General features: G+C 37.8%; 4 protein-coding genes across 5 annotated transcripts in view; 1 reads left to right on the plus strand and 3 right to left on the minus strand.

The window, feature by feature from the left end:
• Positions 1-3167, plus strand: part of LOC111489095 (arginyl-tRNA--protein transferase 2-like) — a 4227-nt gene extending 1060 nt beyond the window's left edge. Inside the window, exons 3-6 of the mRNA XM_023137130.1 lie at positions 222-263; positions 515-665; positions 1047-2183; positions 2452-3167. Of these exons, the coding sequence (XP_022992898.1) occupies positions 222-263; positions 515-665; positions 1047-2183; positions 2452-2884 (1763 nt within the window). The 3' untranslated portion in view covers positions 2885-3167. The remainder of the gene's footprint in view (positions 1-221; positions 264-514; positions 666-1046; positions 2184-2451) is intronic.
• Positions 3168-3240: 73 nt separating this feature from the next.
• LOC111489098 (protein yippee-like) lies at positions 3241-5211 on the minus strand. Its single transcript, XM_023137134.1, has 6 exons — positions 5076-5211; positions 4803-4900; positions 4375-4418; positions 3948-4056; positions 3800-3855; positions 3241-3564 (listed from the first exon to the last, which is right to left on the minus strand). Exons 2-6 carry the CDS (start codon positions 4896-4898, stop codon positions 3465-3467), a joined length of 405 nt encoding a protein of 134 aa, XP_022992902.1. The 5' UTR covers positions 4899-4900; positions 5076-5211; the 3' UTR covers positions 3241-3464.
• Positions 5212-6026: 815 nt separating this feature from the next.
• On the minus strand, positions 6027-10065 carry LOC111489096 (probable zinc metalloprotease EGY2, chloroplastic). Its single transcript, XM_023137131.1, has 12 exons — positions 9682-10065; positions 9518-9602; positions 9130-9261; positions 8622-8672; positions 8410-8520; positions 7955-8029; positions 7758-7863; positions 7569-7662; positions 7184-7337; positions 6816-7023; positions 6549-6709; positions 6027-6408 (listed from the first exon to the last, which is right to left on the minus strand). Exons 1-12 carry the CDS (start codon positions 9834-9836, stop codon positions 6160-6162), a joined length of 1581 nt encoding a protein of 526 aa, XP_022992899.1. The 5' UTR covers positions 9837-10065; the 3' UTR covers positions 6027-6159.
• A 78-nt stretch (positions 10066-10143) lies between these two features.
• On the minus strand, positions 10144-13434 carry LOC111489097 (auxin transporter-like protein 1). Of its 2 annotated transcripts, none has more exons than XM_023137132.1 (8): positions 13076-13434; positions 12819-13004; positions 12638-12750; positions 12368-12551; positions 12180-12277; positions 11553-11760; positions 11056-11313; positions 10144-10630 (listed from the first exon to the last, which is right to left on the minus strand). In XM_023137132.1, the coding sequence occupies exons 1-8, from the start codon at positions 13250-13252 to the stop codon at positions 10421-10423; spliced, it is 1434 nt and encodes a 477-aa protein (XP_022992900.1). In that variant the 5' UTR covers positions 13253-13434; the 3' UTR covers positions 10144-10420. The 2 variants fall into 2 exon arrangements, with proteins under 2 accessions (XP_022992900.1, XP_022992901.1); XM_023137133.1 differs by lacking the exon at positions 10144-10630 and adding an exon at positions 10637-10745.
• Between the last annotated feature and the right edge of the window lie 1526 nt (positions 13435-14960).

A 14960-nucleotide genomic window follows, 5' to 3' on the forward strand; every position in this document is an offset into this window, starting at 1 on the left:
TTTTTTTTTTTTTTTTTTTTTTTTGTGCATCTTTACTCTGAATGATACATGAATTGTAGTTTTGCATGAATGGAATCCACATTAAGTATATAATTTTCTGTGCTGCAATTCCGGAATTTAGAAGCTGAAAATCATTATTTTGTTGTCATTGTCGTAGGCTATAAGTGTTCCTGATCGGCTCTTATGTTGCCTTTTATCATCTTTCGTTTTTTTCATGGCAGGTTTATGGGCTCCAGATAATCTTAATGTTGATGACTACCAAGGTTTGTATTACTGTCTTTTTTTTCAGTCTTTTTAGGATCTCCTTTCTCTCTGCCATCACAGTTCATGCTGCATTGTCGATTTTGTCTGCAAAATATTCATCATGCTTTCATATTATCAATGTATTTTAGTATGGATGCTTGATCAGTTTCTGGTGATATTGTAATGTAGGCTCTATAATTTTTCTTTAACCTATGCTCAACTTGAAGGTTCATAACTATTGTTTACTAAAATATTTTTACTTGTTCAACAGATCTCCTTGATCGTGGCTGGAGAAGATCTGGTTGCTATCTCTACAAACCTGAGATGGAAAGGACATGTTGCCCTTCTTATACAATCCGTTTGAAGGCATCTAACTTTGTTCCTTCTAAAGATCAACTACGAGTTTCTAGACGGTTTCAAAGGTGTGATCCTAAAGAATTCTGCTCTTTCAACATAATGTTTGAGGTGGAAGATGTTGTCACTATTCACATTTAAAAATATTTGATTACTTGAGCAAATTGATCGTGGGGGGTGGGGTTGGTGAGTTAATGAGTAGTGGTTATAGAAATGAAAGCGTGTTCTATACTTTTTGTTGAATTCGACCTTTAGTGAGGGAAGACAATTTCTTTACCTTATTTCAGCGATTTATAATTAGTTTATAAGATCTGCTCTCTGTTTATAGTTAGTTTATAAGATCTGGTCTCAGTTTGGCTTGGTACATTTTATGCTCTTTTTCAATGTCGGTTTTCAAAATCTAGTTGGATGTGTTCCTATTTATCATCTGATGAGTTTTTTTGTTTTAGATTTTTAGATGGTGAATTGGAACATGATAAACCTGTGGAGATCACAGAAGTTTCAAGTGCTTCCGAGGGCAGTAGCTTTGCACTTAATGGCAAATCTCACTCAGTAGAAAAGAACTCATTGTCCTTAAAAAATAACGAAAAGGAGGAAGATCACTTTATGCTGCATCTGTCTGATGAGATCAATGATGCCGTAAGTTTATACACCAAAAGCAGCGATCTTCCCCGTAACATACAATTTCCAAGAGCTTCTGTCAAAAGGGTTTCCCATGCAAAGAAGAAAGTGCTGGTTCAAGGATCAAAGGATCTTGTATACTCCAGCAATGTTGCGTTCCAATTGTCTGCCAGCATAAGGCGTGCCCAAGTTGGTGAGATGAAAGATGGTAACTTATCCTCATCAGAGAGTAATACAGCAGAAAATGGGTTCATTCCTAAAATAGTTGCTGAAAAGCTGGTAAGTTATTTGAGCCAGGTCAATGAGGTATCCGGTTTCTCAATCAAAGCATGCAATGGACATATCAATTTTTATTCTGATAAAGGAGAAGCTTTCCTTCCGAAGAGTTCTGATAAGGCTACCATTTCTCAAGAAACTGCTAAAGCCGGAAGTAAGGATTCCAGTAGGGACAAGAACCCGAAATGTTCTTTGCAGAAGAGACGAAAGTTTGAGATACGCCTGAAACGGTCCAGTTTTGATCCAGTAGAATACGCTTTGTATAAAAGTTATCAGCTTCTTGTGCACAATGATAGTCCAGATCGTATATCAGAAGCCTCATATCGAAACTTCCTAGTCGACACTCCCCTCAACTTTGTTCCCTCAACTGGTGATTGCACAGTTCCTCCCTGCGGTTTTGGTTCTTTTCACCAGCAATATTTGATTGATGGGAAGCTAGTTGCAGTTGGTGTTGTAGACATCCTTCCAAGGTGTTTATCGAGTAAATATTTATTCTGGGACCCTGACTATGCTTTCCTATCTCTGGGGAAGTATTCAGCCCTACAAGAAATAGAGTGGGTAAAACAGAATCAAGCACACTGTGCCACTCTTCAATATTATTATCTTGGCTATTATATTCACAACTGTGGAAAGATGAAATACAAGGCAACATATTGCCCATCAGAGCTTCTTTGTCCACTTCGTTACACGTAAGTTTTTCTCTGTAGGTGGGGGATTATTGAGGCTGATTTGTTTACTTAAAAGGGTTAGGATAAAATTAATGTCTTGTTCTTCCGGTGTAGCTTGAGTCAGTTTGGGGGTTTTAATTAGTAATTCCTTGGCTTCTATTACTCTTGTCAACAAATGTGGTCTAGAATTAGGAGCCATTGAGTAACTAGAAATTTGTTCGGTCATAAGTAACTTATTACTACCGATTAGTCACTTCAAATTTGACCCATGAGCTCTGCATCTCCTCAGGTGGGTTCCATTTCATGCTGCGAAGCCATTGCTTGATCAAAAATCTTACGTAGTCCTATCAGATTTTTCACTCCAACAAAATGGGGAATCGTCAGCACTTGACCAGGTACCGAACGATATGGAACTTGAACACGATACCGATTACCTGGAAGAACCAGATAATGATAATATGGACGAGGATGGGGAGATGGCTGAGGATTACTCGGACGAATCTGATGAGGACTTGGGCTCAGAAAGCCGTAGCCTAGCCCCTGAAATAGACGACGGAGATGTAACAAATATCTTGATTGGCATAGGCAACTCCCGTATGAGATACAATGACATAAAAGAAGCCATCTTCCCCTCCAGAAGCTACGTAGAAAATCAGTTGGTTAGATACAAAAGAGTGGTTGGTAAAGAGCTCTCGGAAAGGATAGTTTATACACTCCAGTGACCGTCAATGCAACACTGCAGATTTCAATTCCTGAAGCTGTCTGAGAGCTTTCTCTGTTCATTGTTTATATGTTTACTTTGTCAGCTGTATTTGAACTTTCATTACAGACTGCTGAGGCATTTGAGTCTTCCATTTTCATTTTTCATTTTCCATTTTCCATTTGTCCATGTCAATGAGGAATCTTTTCTAGTGTTATGTTTGTAAAAACAGGTAGAGGTGAAGCAGGCGAGTTTGCTGACATGTTCATTAATGTTCTCATGTGAAACACGTTTTTTTATGACTACTTTGGGTAAATGTTGATTAAATGTTTCTCTACGAACACTAACTTTTATATTTAACCAAAAGAAGGCCACAGATTTGACGACGAATATATAATGGGGTATTGCAAAGCGATAATCAGTAAAATGAAGTTACAGAAGAATCAGAGTCAAATGATTCCTGTTCTGTTACAAACAGCAAGTTAGCTGCTGAAATGAGGAATGACAGATGAAGAACAGTGAGTTGAAGAATATGAACATTGGAAGTGCGGAATGTACAGTTGGAATAATATGATTCACCATCTTCATCTTCTTCATCATCATCAAACTTCATCTGCATCACTTCCTCCACCATGAGCTGTTTCATGGCCATGAGCATGACTGACCCAGTAACTGGTTCCTCCAGGCCCTGAAACCTTGGACCTGTTCATCAAACAAAAAATGCATACATTCATAACTACTTCATAAAACCATGTAAGCATTTTTCATACTTCAAGGGTTAAACCATATGAACCAAATAATATCATTTTCTTAACTACGATCAAGAAAGATGTTCTTCCCAGAATGTACATTTCAGAGCAGCTTCAAATCTCGAAGTAATGATTCAAAACAAATTGCTGCAGAATATTTTAGTCTCATCTGATGTACATTTACTTACCGCTCAAGTACCGACTTCCCTTCTTTGTACTTCTGGCTCTTTTCAAAGGCAGTTTCCTGAAGTGAATGATCAAAGATCACCAAAAGAAGTTAGCACAAATAAGAACATAACAGCAGCATAGGACTTCTAGGTTCTTCTGATATCTTACATATGTCCATCCCACAATTGATCCACACCCAACACAGAAGATATCAGCAACGGTATGCATCCCTGTCATCATCATTCTCGTTTCTTTCACTCCAATAGAAACATTCACTCTGTTAAAAGGGAAAAAAGTGAAGATTAGTTTAAATTCTTATGCATATAGAGGATGATGAACCTTCACTACTAAAATGACAACACATTTACTTGAAATTGCGAGGGAAGAGCAGCAGCATATACAAAAGTTATGAATCCCAAAACTACATCTTAAGAGCAGTTCATAAAAGATGTAAAATAAAAGGGGGATTGAACAAGTGAGGATTTGATCTCTATCCCCATTCGTTTAGTTAAGTCATCGGGAAGAAACAAACAAGATTTGGGATCTTTAATGGAAACATTTGGCCAAATTACCACTGTGTTCCAGGAAAACTTACACTTTACTGAAGAGGTAAGCTTTCCCGTGTCTGGATTGGAAAGACTGAATAATAGAAACACAGGAAAAAATAAGTCAGAACACTTTCTCCAGTGACATTCCTTGTATCTTTTAATCTGAAAATGAATACTCAAAGGGTAGACCCAACAAAGGGCATCAACAGAGCCAACATATATACTCAATCAAAATCTTAACCAAATTTATGGATCATCAAGTTAAGAAAATGCCCCAAGAAGAAGCCTAGGGATGGGGGCTGATCCTTCTAATAACAACTTTTACAATTAAAACAGTCACACACCACAGTTTTCTTATCATATTAAAGGATCGATCAATATCGTCAACGCATCAGAAAAGAGTAAAATGAAAAATCTAAAAAAAAAAAAAAAAATCAGATCAGAAATCAGAAATGAACAGTTAGTGTATCAAAACCTTGGAAACGATGTCTTCATAAAGAGCAAGATGGGTTCGGCAGTGCTTGCAGCTATAGATCCTTCCTTCAAGGTTCACCACGAACAACCTCCCCATGGCTTTGAAATCTCATACAAAATTGAAAAGGGGAAATGGGTTATCAGAAATTGAGTGGATCAAGAAATCAGAACCAACAAAATGAAGAAGAGGAAGAATCGAGTGGGAAACAAGGAAGAAATCGAAGAAAAAAAGGGAAATGAAAAGAAAGGGAAGAGAATGAGAAGGGAAGTTTACCTATGTTCTTGTGGGTAGTCGCAAGTTACAAGAAATGTGGACAGGGAAGTTTGGTTACGTCTCGCCAATTATAAATACCACTTTCTCTGTAAAAGACGGTCCCTTTACCCAATACGACGTGGATGCTAATGCAATCAACTGTTCGGCTTCATTTTTCAACTTGGATTTTTTTATATATTTATATTATTTTCTCCTTAGGTTTTTGGGTTCATTTCTAAATTCCACTCAACCACTCCATTCCATGTCGACTCCCAATTCTTAGACAGAAACAGTGATTTCCATCGATCACTGCAAGCCCATTGCTAGTACGACCATTTATGAAGCGAAGTCCATGGAGCTGACTGGTGTCGGCGGCAGGCGGCAGGCGGCGCGGACTGTGAGCTGTTGATAAAATTGGAGGGTAAAGGCATCGTCGTGTTCAGCGAAGTCGGCAATGGGCGAAGGATTCGTGTCCTCTCTTCTCTCTCTCCAAAAAAGGAAAAACAAAATCTAGAATGTGTTTTTTCTCTAAGTTGAACAGATCCGAATCTTCGACTTTAGAAAAAAAGCGGCCTTATCCATCTGCTCTTTCCAACTTCATAATCCTGGTTTTATCTATAAAAAAACAATTCGGAGTTTATAGAAGTTAGAGATGAATTATTCATTTAACATTGTTAAATTTTAAATCAAAATTCATAATTAAAAATTAAAAATCTATATTAGTAAACTGTTTAACTTATTAATCATTTACTTTAACCTTAATGGTTCCAAACCAATGGTTAAGCCATCTTCAAATTAATTTCTTGGCATCCAAACCTTGCATAGTTGATGTCCCACAGATTAGTTAAAGGTGTGTGCAAACTGGCTCGGACACATCCAAATGTTACATACTCAAGTTGTTTGTCCTCAAGATTAGGCAAGTATGTGCAAACTGGCTCGGACACCATAGAATAAAATAAAAAAAAAGAAAGGGTTTGAATATTCAAGTATTGAATATTGATCTGAATCAAGAGGAATATAGTGAATTGGTGTATCAGAATAAAGTCAGGTAAAAGGGTATAGGAGGACTCTTTTCTGAAGCTATAAATAAAAAAGGATTGTAGCATTAAAAATTTGAGATGGTTTCTTGTGTAAAGGGGAAGGGGTATGGTAGGCAGACCAGCAAACCTAAAAGCAAAACTAGAATTCCGAGACCAACATACTTCGAGTCAGGATCGGTGATTTCCTCAGAAAGTGGAGCGATTGGACCTCTCTGTAAGAAGAATATCAAAGCCACCCAATAAAATGCTACATCACTAAACAGTGAGCCTAGTCCTAGAAGAACAATCGAAACGCCTGTGATTCGAGCAGATGCCTGTTTAGAATGATAACTTGATTAGCAACAGTCAATTTTTCAGCTATGAATTTATTTTATGTACTTCTTCATCACTACTAGTTTCAAGGGAGGCCAACAGGGTTGATTTCAGGTGGATAAGATGGAAAAGTTAACCATACCTTTCTTCCCCATATGGAGAAGGCAATTCTCCCACCATCAAGTTCTCCAGCAGGGATGCTGTTGATGGCGTTTATGAGAAGTCCAGCCCAAGCCCATATTACAAGAGGGTTCACGGATATAGAAGTTCCTTCCTTCAGGGCATCGCCCAAAACTAGCTTTGCTGAGAAGCAGAAAGGATACCATAGATGTTAAATGTCTGCTACACGAACCAGAGAGAGCAGAGAGAGCAGAGAGAACAAAAAAAAATCAGTAATAGTTATGATTACCAAGACCACCGGCGAGAAATGACTCATGAAACACAGAAGCATCAACGACAACTCCAATGCCATCACTAGGTGGCAAGACGAAACCTAGAATGTAAAGAAGGAAGCCCACAGAAAACCCAGCTAACGGTCCTGCTGATGCCACCTTGAGCAGATCTTCACGCTTGGGTACAATATTAAGGATCCTTGTGATTGCACCAAAGGCGCCTATCTGCAACCAAAACAGTTCACTAGATTCATAAATATATTTGGACAGCATTCTACACATTTTGGCAGTCACTGAACGGAGAAAAAACAGCTGAAATCCGCTAGGAATATATTGATGAATTGTTCTATGATCAAAGAATACTTGCGGGAAAACTGTATATCACCTGCCAACTAGGAACAAAGTATGGAATACCAAACTTAATTCCTGCTTCTCTTGCAACTAATATATGGCCAAGTTCATGCACTCCTAAAACAAGTGCAGTTACAAAAGCACCAGATATTCCATCTTTAAGCAACTCAAGGTTGTCAAAAGTCGATCTGCCACAAAAATAATGCATCTAAAAATTCAAATGAGGTCATGAAGCAGCAACAAAGACCTCTTCCCCAGTAGATAAAAACTCTCTTAATGACGACACGTAAAAAAACATTGTACAATAGGAGCAGCAGATTTACATAAAAAGAAATGGGAAAAACTTATAACTAAAAAATTCAATTATTTAACAGAAGATAATACTAAAAGTGCAAGTGCTTATAGGACATTTTTCATACAGTAAGTTGGATTGTAATGCAGGCACATTTCGAAGAAGTAGGGTAAATACAGTAACCAGTCCAAAAGCGGCAGCAGCAAACCATTCTGGGACAGCTGCAAATTTTTAACTTTAATGTGAATGTCCTTATTTTCTCTAACTCGCAACTCCCACAAGGGTAAATAGCATCAATCACAAACTAAATGCTCACCTGTTGTCTCAGGCTGCAGGGTCTTTCGTGGGACAACAACAGCTACAGGTTTATCATCCTCTGGATTAACTAAAAGAAAAAGCTTATATACATCCCCAAATTTATCCTGTACAGTTCCCGGAATATTAAGTAAGCGACTAATTACTTAGTGATATTTAAGAATCAGTTAATAAAGACAAATGCAGACATAGAGATACCTGCATTCTCCTCCTTATCTTTTCGTAGCTCTTAGCAGCCTCTCCTCGCAAATTTCCTTTAAACAAGACTCCACCCTAGCAGAAGATACCAAAATAATAATAATAATAATACATGCAAAAGGTTAGGATATTCATATTCGGCCATCCAGGTCGTTTTGTCCACTCTATATTAAGTAGTTTCAAACATCTCTTCTTTTACTTATTCACATATTATGTACAATTCAAACGATATCAGTTGCAAGATTTATTAGAAGTTAAATTTGTGTATGGAATTTTCACATGTTAAAAAACTTATTTGAAAGAGAGTAGGTAAACTAGCACTAGATTATGTTAGTGGCTAACATATATAGCTCCATTCCAGCCCAACCCCTACTTTCATATTAATTATAAAAATTCAAAGAAAAGTAGAAAATCACGAGGCATAAATAAGAACAATAGATATATAATCGACTCACCTCATATGGATCCTGACTTGTCACAAAGAAAGTATCAAATCCAAATACTTGGTTCTTAAGAATTTCAATTGTTTCTCGGGGAATTCTGAATGATTCATCCAGTTGTTGTGGCTGTTGGCAATTTTATCAAACAAATAACAGATGAGGTATGGGGCATGAAAATGTTCCTTTTAGAGTGTTACAAGAAAAATACAGCAACAAACTATAAGTACCTTTAGTCCTGGAAGTGGAGATCCACTAGCAACTTCTACATTATCAATATCCTGTTTCAAAGTTTAAAAGCACTTCAAACACATTGAGGACACAAACTAAGTTTGTAATCACCCCTTCTCTGACACTTCAAGAAGATTTGATTTATAAAATGAAGTGGTGACTCATAAGCCGGATTCTGATGGTGAGATTAAGATAAGACCTCCTATGTTTTATTAATTACAACAACTGAATTATATACCCTTGCTGGATCAGTATTTATACCGAGTATAGGACTTGGTGTACACTCAAGTGCACCATGCAATAAAGATTTACAGGCTTCTGTTGGAAGAAGACAAAACTCTGACTTATATTCTATAAAAAAAGCATCATTTAGAACTCATTTCCGGGCAAAGCACGAATGTCTATTTCAGTCGGCAGTAGCTACTCAAGAACACTTTCTAGCCAGAAACTGATTTCCAAGCTAGTTTCATTATGTATAAGAGTTGCAAATGGCTAGAAATACCATACCTGGATGTCGCCTTGGTCCTTATTTTCAACATTATTGACTACATCAACCGCCTGAGGATCAAGCTGAAATTTATCTTCTGTGAAGGAGTCGGAGAAAGATGGCTGATCCCGACCTTCAGAATCATCTTCTTCCTACAAATTGAGGTATAGTCTACTTAACCCGTTTAACCATTTACAAGAATGAGTGAAATATTAGGTAAATCTCACTAGACAAGTAAAACATCTACTTCCAATTGCAAATACACACTCCCTTCAAGCATCCAACGGCAATTGTGGAAATAATTTCTACGTTACAAAAAAACATGTAGTCTAAGAAGATTGACCATGACAAACAGAAAAATATGTCACTAAACAAGTAAAAAGGATTCAGCTGCAAAGTTACGAATACCTTATCATTATTGCCATCTGGTTCAGTCTGCGTTTCTGTAACTCTACAAGAAACCCCTCGCTTCGCACGGCTATCAGTAACAACACTACAAACAGAAGAACAACGAATTTAATACCCTTACAGCCCTGCATTACGAGCCTCCAATTAGAAACTAAGCAAGTTACCTGGAGACCTGATAGAGCTTGAGGCTGTAATGACGAATCCGTTGCTCCCGGAAGCCAGTAAACGAAGGGAAACAAGGATTGAAACGAACGTAACAGCAAGAGCTGCACTGAGACAGGGGGAAGGAATTCCCACGAAAAGTTGCAGGAAAATTCATTTAAGAAAGTACCCGCGAAACTACTGAAGTTAACCCAGTAGATTAAATAGCTCCATTGATTAGAAATAGAGCTCCAAGCGATTGTGAGCTGTTTGACTGAAAATTTCGCGGGGATTCGATGACCCAGTGGGATGAAGAAGATTCTGTCTTGGGGTGCTAGTCTTATCCGTGAGAGAAACGAAGAGATAAATGGCAAAATGATCTATCCGGAAAAACAAAAAGCGAATCGAAATGGGCATATTCGTAAAATATATATGAATTCCAACATCAATACTCCAATCCTCGCACACGATAAGACTTTTGAAAGTGTATTAATTTTCACTTTTAACTTTCGAGATTATGAAATCAACTCTTGGTAGAAACACATTGTAATTATCTTATTTTCTAAAAATCTCAAATTACACAATAGTTATTCTTGAAACTAAAACCCATTCAAGTTAATGTAAATACCGAAATACTCATCCAATGTAAAAAACACAAAAATGAAAGAGACAAGATTTGGCTGATTAATATGTGCACATCAGGAGGGGAAGTTTGATGCTCTTCTGTGTACGCCTTCGATATTTATACAGTAGAGAGACAATTCAATGATGGGCAGTTGTTGGGGCCTTGGGTGGACACTGGTAGCACTCCGCAAAAACCCCAAAAGTGTCGACTTGCTTGATGAAGTTGGCTATGCTAGCCCACCCTCCAAGTCCAAACCCAACGACCAGGACCCAGACCACTATAAAACTGTTCACCACATATATGGCTACCCAGCTAGGGAGGAAGAAGGGAAGTGTCTCTGCAGCATTCTGCACCCAAAGTAGATTCTACTATCATCATCTTCATCCATCTAAATTTTACAGGGGTTTACGACTATGGTAACTTCTTGGTTCGCTTCATTAGAATTCTACATATCATTAAAGGCTGAATCACAGGTAACAAACAGAATATTCAACCAGTTTGCATTAAATAAGGAATGTTCTGAACAAAGCACATGGTAAAAACAGCTCAAGACTACGTAAGGAATGTTCTGAACTCCTAACCAAGTTTGCATTAAATTTTCAATGATTCAGCTATTAGCTTAGATAGCAAAATTATTGGACATTTAGAACAAATCAAACTATGACCCAGCAAATGATATGGTCAAGAAGTGATGGGAGATCGAATACATAAGTATTATGCAAAATGTAATTGAAGAAATGAAATAGAAGGATCAAGAGACAAAGGCATTTACCTGTCGGGCAGAGGCAGATCTGAAAGTGAGCATATGTGCTAAAGAAGGAATGATGTAGACGGTGAAGCTAACCAGAAGCGCCCCCACCGCAGAGTTGATGGGTCCAAAAAAGGGGAAAATAATGGCCAAAAACCAAATGGGTATCACAACCGGTAATCGGGCAAGCGCCCTCAGACACATGCTCTTTGAATCATGCATTCCAATCACTTTCTCCCACACGAAATACAACGGCGTACAAGCAAACCCAAATGTTACAAACTGCACACCAACCGTTCGATCAAATGCATAAACAAAAAAAAATAGTGAGAAAATCAAAATACGCAATGAGGAGTAAGAACTATGGAACTGAAAGACAATGCTCTTGTTTTCATGCATTCCAATCACTTTCTACCACACAAAACAAAATGGGATGCAAGCAATCCCACATGTTATGAACTGCACCCAACCGTTTGACGTCAAATAAAAATTGCAATGAAATTTAGGTAGTATAAACAAACCTGATGGATGAGCATCAAAATGACGGCGGCGGTACGCCATCCGCTGACGGGAAGAAGAGAGAAGGCGTTGGAGTGAGTAAGGAGTTGGTCGCCGAAAGCCCAGTAGACAGCGGCAGCGGAGGGGATGGTTAAAGTGAAGACGTAAAGAGTGGCAGTGAAATAAATAGTCTTGAATTTTCGAGGCTTCCACATGGCGTCCATTATTTCCCTACCGCGCCAAATTTCGCTCTTCAGATTTTTCTTTTTCTCGTATCAAATTTGAAATTTAATAAAATTAAAAAAGAAAATAAATACTTTTGGCCCAAAATTCACAATATTTTAATAAAAACTATTATCTTTTTTAATTTTAAATTCAGTTTTTATCTCATTTTTAAATCTCATCGTACATTTTTTATTCAAGAGCATCTAACGGTGAGATCCACGTCAATTGAAGAGCGAAACAAATGTCAACGACGACACTAAGCCTCTAAAAGAGATGAATTGTGAGATCACACATATGCTGTAGAGGAAAATGAAGCTGTTTTTATAGAGGCATGTAAAATACCTATTTTAAAATCTTAAGAGGAAGCCCAAAAATGAAAGCTTAAAGAGTGTTATATACGCTAACGGTGGGTTTGAGCTGCTTACACACTGATGGCATGGCCACCAAAAGTGTAGAGTATGTTGGTTGCACCAGTAAAGTAGAGCACCATTTTGGTTGGACCCGAATGTTTGACCCCCTCCACCTTCAAAACATTCAAAAAAGAACTCAAAAACCCATCATAAAATCCAAAAAAGGCCTAAAAAAGGAGCATTGATTCGATGAGTGAAGAGACCTGGCCATGAAGAAGAGCTGCAATGGTCAAATACCAAGCATTGTAAGTGGTCATTCCAAGGCCAAGGAAAGACGCTATTCTGTAGTTGTGAAAAGATGGCATAAACACAGTCGTGGCACAGCACGCTCCAAATATGTAAGTCCATGTCCTCTTCTCCAGCTTGTCATTTATGTAATATATGTTGCTGCCAATGCCATTCACAAACACACGCATTACAGTTCAAACCCAACAGAGAACAGGCGCTATGGAGGTGTGGAGTGGTGTATGCACCTTGCACAAGCTATTAGCTGAATGACAGAGCCAAAGAGGAGGAAAGTACAGTTGAAAACCAGGCCAGCAGCCTTCCAGTATGGACCCAACAGCCCATCCAGCACTTCAAACCACTGAATAACAAAGAAATTCTTCAAGAAAATGTACAAGAGTTCCCAATTTGCTGATGGGATGTTCTAACCTGAATGCCATGGTTCTTGAAGCTGACATTCTCCTTTTCCTTTCGCGTTCGATACTCAACGTAAAGAATGCTAATCAAATATGCAGTCCAGCTTCCCATAATGCCGTAAAATACTTGAAATATGATGCCTGAGAGCATTCCCATTTGAGAAAAAGAGTATGGCAGAGTTAACAGCACCTGAGCGACCTGTAAAAAGAAAAGACTTGAACAAAAGTGATGGGTTTTTGTGGGATTGGTAAGTTTTGAAGTTTTGGGACCTGATTTGATGCACAATTGAACCAGGCGTCATAAACAGAGCCTCCATGCCAGAGGAGGCTTTTGAAGCTAAATGGTAATTGATTCGTCTTATCTTCTCGATCGCTCTCATTTGATTCAACCATGGTTTGATTCTGCCCTGAGAAACTGGCTTGTTCAACCTGTTTGGATATTGTCATGTTCTTGATGGATCTAGACAGAGAGGACCATAAAAATCGAGCAAAAATTTAAACTTTTGAGGACCCAAATAGGGGAAGGAAAGGAGAGTTGACGAATTAAAGGAAAATACGCAGCCAAAAAGGGAAAAGAAACAGAACGCATTACAAAGGCACCAGCTACCATATCTGAGTATCAATCCCGATATTAATTGCTAGCGGCCGCCGGCCAACGCAGACCGGCGGCATGCACAGCTAATCGAGATGGCTTTCCATATCATGAAGTTTAGTTAATTAAAGGGATAATAAGGTCGCGTTTGGGGCACACGAGAAAAACGGTTATCGTTTTCTGGGCCAGCTAGGATTGCGGTTGAATTGAGTTGGGCCGTTTCTTGGGCTTTGTTCACTAAAGCCCAATCAAACTGAGATACAGTGTTATTTAAAAATAATATATTTTTTTAACAATGGATCTTAATGGAATTTTTATGACAAAAATAATTTATAAAAACACTTTAGTTTCATAAAGTATGTGACGTGGAAAATACGTAGAGTACCAAACATATTGCATGGTTGCACAATAGTATGTCGTACTGGTAGTGGTTTCCATACGAGCCTCCAACTTCAAATACAATTATCGTAGAGTATTATTCAGACTTCTTTTTATTATAATGTATAAATGAATATAGAAATTTGAATCTCTGACCTCGAATGATATAACATATGATACTTATCGTTGAATTATCTTTCATTTTAATTTTTAAGTACTATCAAATGCATCGGATTCGAAAGAGTATTCCACAGGCTCTTTTCATTCCAACCATTCCCCAATAAATGGCTTAGGCTTCAAGGAACTTCACCTTCTAATTCACTCAACAACCTCCCCTTCATCCAAATTGCTATGCCATTTTCGGAACCATTTTATCTCCAGCTACACGAATATATAAGATCATTGACTGATTTTTTTGCAGTTTATTTTTACTTGGCTTGAATTTTATTTAAATTATTCCAGTTTAACAGCTGGGATTCGAATCTTTAAAGATTTTATTTTAATTTATGGTGGCTTTGATTTTTTATTTTCGATATAATATTCCTTTTAACAATTAATTTACAATTACCATCGAATTAACCACTAAATATTTTTATTTATTTATTTATTTATTTTTGCTAATTTTGTCATATAGAATTAAAATTTAATGCCCCATTTTCAGGCGCAACATGTGTTCGGCTGTTTTGAATCATCTCTAAAGTCAACAAAACTACACGCCGCATGTTCCACAGCCCCCAACATTTTTTTTCACAATTTTTTTTTTTTTTTGAAATTTGTATAATAAATATAAATAAAGTACGTGGCATAAGCTCCCCGTGATTAGATACTTGATATCGATTAATGAGGATTTATGGGATAAGTTGGTCAGCTTTAAGGCCTGTATAATGACGCTATTAAATAAATTAAAATAGCTTATGAGTCGATTACTGTTTAATATTAATTTTGACGTGTAAGCCAACACGCCGTTTCTAAATCCATCTGTACAGCCACGTGGGACAATTGGCGTGGCCTTTTTGGCACCGCCTGTGCAGTCAGATATGTCCGCGTGTGATCCGACAGCTGGAATTGATTATCAGTTGGCGGAACACGTGATCGCCATACCACGTGTCGGCAACCGAACATGCGTGATTTGTGATTGCAATTACTTAGTTGGCGGGAGAGAGAGGAAAAGAAAAAGAAAGCGAT

Source organism: Cucurbita maxima, unplaced genomic scaffold, assembly GCF_002738345.1.
Source record: "Cucurbita maxima cultivar Rimu unplaced genomic scaffold, Cmax_1.0 Cma_Scf00014, whole genome shotgun sequence".
NCBI lineage: Eukaryota > Viridiplantae > Streptophyta > Magnoliopsida > Cucurbitales > Cucurbitaceae > Cucurbita > Cucurbita maxima.